Source organism: Leiobunum rupestre, chromosome 1 (genome assembly GCF_980474605.1).
Source record: "Leiobunum rupestre chromosome 1, qqLeiRupe1.1.hap1, whole genome shotgun sequence".
In the NCBI taxonomy this organism is placed as follows: domain Eukaryota; kingdom Metazoa; phylum Arthropoda; class Arachnida; order Opiliones; family Sclerosomatidae; genus Leiobunum; species Leiobunum rupestre.
In genome coordinates, this window is record NC_143384.1 from 94,807,122 (window position 1) to 94,813,802 (window position 6,681).

At 41.7% G+C, this 6,681-nt stretch overlaps 1 protein-coding gene across 1 annotated transcript; it reads left to right on the plus strand.

Annotated features, from left to right (window-relative positions):
• The first annotated feature begins 290 nt into the window (after positions 1-290).
• Positions 291-1,608, plus strand: LOC149969016 (uncharacterized). Its single transcript, XM_090155114.1, has 2 exons — positions 291-326; positions 386-1,608. The coding sequence occupies exons 1-2, from the start codon at positions 324-326 to the stop codon at positions 965-967; spliced, it is 585 nt and encodes a 194-aa protein (XP_090011240.1). The 5' UTR covers positions 291-323; the 3' UTR covers positions 968-1,608.
• Positions 1,609-6,681: the final 5,073 nt, after the last annotated feature.

The following is a 6,681-nucleotide window of genomic DNA, read 5'->3' on the forward strand; positions in this document are numbered from 1 at the left end:
AATAACTTAGCGGCGCAAATACCTTTAGTGACAATACCGAGAGAAAAACCTATTAATTATGTCATCGAATTAAATTGAGTCGCGCTGGAAATGCGTTAGTGAACAATCCTTTCGCATAGTCATGGTAGAACCGGTTCATTCCGCTTTCGTTAAGTAATTAATCATTTTGACAAATTGAATACACCTGCTAATATTCGTTAACTGTCACGCGATTATTTTGTTCTTTCCCCCCCTTACCTTGCGAGTATAAAAGAAACCGCCCAACGGTCAATTTCGCAGAAGCGACTAACAGCGCACCCACTCTCCGACGACCAATCAGCAAGATGGTAATTATGTTTTTTAAATTTTTTAAGCGAGATTAGTTTTTAATCTCTATATGTCTTAGGCAGCCCGAGACGACATTAAGCTCGATTATGACACTCCCCCAACAGCACCAGTGAAGTTGCCCGAAGTATACGCTAGAAAATCAAAAGTCGGCGAAGTAATTAAAAAAAATAAACCTCGACAATTATTCGCGGGGAAAGGGGCTAACCAAGACATAGAAAAATTAACAAAGAATAGCACTTGGCACGATATTGCATTAGAATTCTCCGAGCTCGGAGATTTGGGCGTTAAAATAACGACCTTTGACCAAAAAATATATATAGATATAAGGCGTTACGCCACGCACGTAGCATCCAGTCTTCCGCAACCGACTAAACAGGGTGTATGCGTTAAACTAGAATCAGGACCCCAGCTTAAAGCAGCCTTAGAAGACGTCAAGGACCTAGACGCCGTTTACCTAATTGAGGGTGATAAAATAGAAATTCGCCATAGCCAGGCCACCGGTCACACTTGCTTGACCAAAAATTCTGGTTCCTCATTTGCAAAATCGCTGACCCTATACGGCAGAAGAGACATTCACGACGTCCTGCGGTTATTGAGGGAAGTGACTCAACGCTACGACGATATTCGTAAATTACAATGACTCAAGAAGCCCCTCTCGATTTAAGCACCAGGTTTCGACCTGAGAACTATTATTCGGTTACTAAAATTATCTCTCGGACTTCCAAAAAATACAAATGTAAAACTTTAGAATTCAAGTGCGAGTTCAAAAACTTGGACGATCTCAACCACGCGCGAATAGAAACCCAATTAAACGAAATTTTCCAATCCCTATTAAACGAAATTAGCGATGAAAATCAGGGTTATAGTCGTATCAGAATAGCGGTCAGTTCGGACGAACTCGAAGAGCCCATTAATTTCCAATTTATGAACCTAAACGAGTTGACGGCCGATAGAATTTTAAGCGGTATCGAGCAGGTAGCCCAGTCCCATAAAAATTTATATTTTGAGGCCCCCCTAAAATTCAACGTAATTCTTCTGCAAGACACCAATATGAGTAGTAGTCAAAAAAGTATTCGTAACAGGACTATTGACTGCTTAGATAATTACATTGAACAGGGCAATACCTTTATTCCAATTCGCAATTCTGATAATCTGTGCTTTGCGAGGGCGGTTGCGGTAGGACAGTGCCTCGCTGACTACCAAGAATTAAAAAATAAAGGCCAATCCAAAAATTTTAATAGCTATGATCTAAAGTACATTCGTAATGTCAACCATCCAAAACAAAAAAAGCGGCCCTAGCGTTACACAGATTATCAAAAGTGCCACCAGGTCCTGTTGAAATAAAAGACATTCCTAAATTCCAAAATGTCTTGCCCGATTATCAAATTATCCTACTCGATTCCGATTCCAATTTTGACCCCATTTATTTAGGCCACTTTCAACCCAAACAAATCTTTCTCCTTAAATTAGGAAACCACGTTCACGTAGTGAGGTCTTACGCCGCCATGTTCGGGGGAAAAGGGTACTGTCCATTTTGTTTGAAAGTTTTTACGAATAACAAAGTAAAAAAGCAGCACAATTGCGAGGGGGGCGTTAGCTGTAAGCGGTGTCTCGACACGAATGTTTCGCATACCGAAACTAGTCAACGTTGCGCCAACTGCTTTAGATATTTTTCGGGGAATACGTGCTTCCAAAAGCATATAGAATTAGGGACGTGCGACAAACTCAAACGTTGCCTAACTTGCGGTAAAGAGTTTGAAGGGGAGCACGTATGCGATTTGAAATGTCACTACTGCAAAATTGAGCACCCGAAAAATGCGTGTTTTGTTCAACCTATCACGTTACCGGAAAATTCCACCAGAATCCTTTACTTTGATTTTGAAACTTTAGTCGACAATGACGAGATTAAACCCGTTCTGCTCATTACAGCTATGCAAGAGAGTCCGTACTCTGAAACGTACGACTACCGTACATTTACCGGCTTTAATTGCGTCGAGACGTTTTTAGATTACTTATTGGAGAGTCAGGTCGTTGCAAAAAAGGGTAAAACCAAATATTCAAAGGTCGAACCAGTTTTTAAAAACATTACGTGCATTTCGCATTTTGGATCTGGATTTGACAGTTTACTCGTATTAAAAGGAGTTCTGACCCGGTCAATAATCCCCGAAGTTATCTTTAAAGGCTGCAAACTTCTCGCGATGTTTCTTTCCAAATACAATATAAGATTTATAGATAGCTTTTCTTATTTTCCAGCCCCTCTCAGAAGCTTCTCCAAAACCTTTAATTTAAGCGAAAGCAAGGGATTTTTCCCGTATTCTTTCTTAAAAAAAGACACCTTAGACTATATCGGCATCGTACCGGAAAAATCATTTTTCGAAGTAAATAAATTCACCCCCGACCAATTGGCAAATTTCGAAACTTGGTACGACGCCCAAAAATTTACCGTTTTTGATTTAAAAGAAGTGTTGACAAAGTACGCCATTGATGACGTCAAGCTGTTACAGAGGGGTTTTGACCGGTTCAGAAATCTTTTTAGAGAAAAGGTCAATTTCGACATTTTGGCGGGAAAAAGCGTGACTCTACCGGGAGCTTTAACCGATTTATTTTTGAGCCGGTATCTGAAACCAAATACCATAGCTATTATCCCGCCAGCAGGGTACAGGGGTAAGCATTCCGTTAAAGCTCTCAGATGGGCGGCTTACTTGGAGCAAAAAATGCACGTAAAGTTTCAAACGGCGCGATCGTTGGAGGGAGAAAAGTATTTAGCTCCTTACCACCCAGACATTTACAGCGCTGACCCTTTAATAATTGGGGAATTTTTCGGGTGTTTCTGGCACGGGTGTCCCAATCACACTGACCATAATGGGTACAATTACGAACTTAAAGAATCTAACATCAATAATTACTTAAAAACTCTCGACAAAATCGAGTTTTATCGTCAAAATTACCCCAACGCGCGTTTAATTACCATATGGGAGTGTGAATGGGACACGTTTTTAAAAGATAACCCCGAAATAAATTCGTTTTGCGACGAACTGGCTTTCTCCGATCCGATCAATTCGCGAAGCGCTCTGAGGGGTGGGCGCGTTGAAAATTTTTTACTGTATATAGAATCCACCCCCGAGAGGCCGATTAAATTTTACGATTTTAACAGTATGTATCCATCGGTCTCCATGTCCAAAAATTACCGCTACCCCAAAGGGGTCCCCGAAATCTTAACTAGCAACTTTAATTACGAACCCGATTTCTATTTCGGGCTAATCAAAGCGACTCTTCTCCCACCCCAAGATCTATATCTCCCCGTCTTGGGCTCCCTGATTGGCGATAAATTAATGTTTACGCTATGCAGAACGTGCGCCCTCTATAATCTAGCCGACTGTCGTCATACCGAGGCGGAACGCGCGATTACGGATACGTACACTACCCCCGAGTTTTATTTATCCCTTCAATATAATTATAAAGTTTTACAAATTCACGAAGTGCAGCATTATCGCGAAACTTTCGACTCTGACTGCCCCCTTTTTGACGATTATGTCAGAGATTTTTACAAAATGAAAACCCAATACGCTGGTTTTCCTAAAAACGTTGACTCCTTAGAAGAAAAACAAAAATATTTAAACGACTTTTGGGAACAGGACGGGATAAAAATAGGCCTAGAAGAGGTTAGCTCTAACCCGGCTCTCAAAGCGCTTGGCAAGCTTTCCCTTAACCAGCTTTGGGGGCGTCACCTAATTCAATTACGTCAAAATAATAGTTCTTTTATAAACTCCTACGCTGACTTGGTTAAAATTTTAACTGATAAAACGAAAGAGCTGACCGATTTAAAACTCCTAGAAAACGGAATGGCTCTCGTGACGACCAAATATCACGAAGACCACGTCCCGGCTTATCGTAAAGGTTCCCCAACTGTGGGCATTTTCGTCGCCTCTTATGGGCGTATTAAATTATACAATCTAATGGCTAAAATCAGGCCTAATTTGGCCTACGGCGATACGGACAGTTGTATTCTGATACACGATAAGAAATTAGATTTAACTTTATCAAGCAGCTTGGGCGGACTTACGGATGAATATCCTAATGACCCCATTAAAGCTTTTACCACGATAGCCCCCAAGGGTTACTATATCTTGTTCGAATCGGGCAAAATTTTAACCAAGATAAAAGGCGTCACTCTTACTAAAAAAAATCAGACCATCTTAAACTTTGACACGATAAAGCAGTTGGCGCTCGAGAACCGCGAATTAAAATACCGTGTCGAGATTCCCTTTAACGTGAAAAGACAAAAAACCGGGCACTTGTATCTCAGACAAGCCGAAAAACTAGTGGGATTTACGTCGACGAAACGTATATTTTTCAAAGACGGTACTTCTATTCCCTACGGATATTCATGTCACTCACACGCCTAAAATTTCAAACCCCCTGTACCTTTCTTTTGGCTGGCCCCAGTAAGTCGGGAAAAAGTCACTGGACGTTTAATCTCTTGAAAAATAAAAATTTAATGTTCGACAATCCACCCCAAAAAATTTTATATTGCTACAATCTTTGGAACGATAAATTTGACGAATTAAAAACCCTCGCCCCCGAAATTGAATTCCATAGAGGGCTCTTTAGTGAAAAACCCGAAGATTTGTTTGACAAAAGACAAAACAACCTCTTGGTGCTAGACGATCTTTCGAGCGAGTGCTTAGACAACGCGCTGGTATCTGAACTTTTTCGAGTGTGTTCGCATCATCTGAATCTGAGTATTGTATTCTTATGCCAGAACGTCTTTGGTCAGGGCAGATTTTCTCGCGACATTTCGCTTAACGCCTCATTTATAGTCCTGTTCCGAAGCCCCCGTGATCCATCACAAATAAAACATTTAAGCCGTCAGATCTTTCCGCATAACCCTAATTTTCTGAGCAACGTTTATAATTACGTAACGTCGGATACGCCCTATTCTAACGTGGTTGTTGACCTGCAACAAAAAACTCCCGAATTTCTAAAAGTTAGAACGCAATGCCTCATGGAAGAAGGACCAATGTTAGTATTTACCGAAAATTAATTTTTTATTTTATGTATTTATCATTTTTGGTAGAGGAAAATGTATATTATTGTAATAATCAGAATATATAACAAAGTGTTTATTCGAATTTTACGTCATTCTGTAAAATGCCTTTGCCCAGGTCAATTATAGAAAGCCGCCCGTATCTAACTTTATTAAAAAAGGCTTCCCCAAATCAAAGACGATTTTTACTGAAGAACGCCACGCGAGATCAGGTTGGCTCAATCGCGAATATCTGTCATAATATTTGCCGCGGAGCTTTACCAGTTGGCGAGCATAAACGACGGCAATTACAACGATATAAAAAATCTATTAGAAAACTAGGTCAAAGAGATCTCAGTGATCGTTATCGACGAAGAATTCTAGTCTCGCAAACGGGCGGTTTTTGGGGAGCGATTCTCGATTCGCTCATCCCGCCAATCTTGGGTCGTATAATTAATCCGGCGCGATGAAGAAATTTGTCTTGCTACCCGCGGATAGCTATTTATCCGATACCGAAAAATTGCTAAATTTAATACAAGAACACATGAATAGTATTCTTAACAAACCCGTTCGAGACGGTAGTGAAGAAGAAAAACTACGAGAATATCTGGCAATGTTGGCGCGGTATCTCAGAATTAAAGACTATGACGGCGCTCCAGCCGTTCAAATAAAACCGCCCCCTTTACCTCCTTCTTCGAGTACGTTAGCGCCGATACAGTTAGCACACGGTGCGATCTACCAGCCTCCCGCTGTACCTAACGGTTCATTCGGTAACCCGCCGCTCGCCTCGCCAAGTTTTTTTTCGCCTCCCCAAACGCCAAATCAGCTCCATCAACTATTCGCCGCGCCACAACAGGTGCAAAGAGCCGTACAGCAACCTCTCCACCAACTGGAAATGGCTATTAACAGGCCCCTCCCAGCATCACCGATAAATCCTGGAATTTCTACACCATGGCAGAGTGTCTCCGGCATTTCGGGGTTGGACGAAAGTCAATCGCCCGATTACGCCCATAAAACTTTAATTGCAGCCCTACCGCATCTCGTGACGTCACGAAATATTCCATTCAAGCCTGACTTTGCGAGTACTCCAGGCTACCAAAAGGGAAGATGGAAGAACGGCGCTAGCAACGTTTTCACTTCGCCCGCTCGAGCTGAGCTACGTAAATCTCGAAGCGAAACGAGTCTCGATGAATATAGCACGCCAACTTTCAAAGACAGCAGCTATAAGCCTTCGGAATCCACCCTTCGCAATACGACCGAACCTGTTTCCTTGCCTTTCGTAGGACCGCTCTTGACAAGAAAGGAATTGCCAACCCGACAAGGTCGCA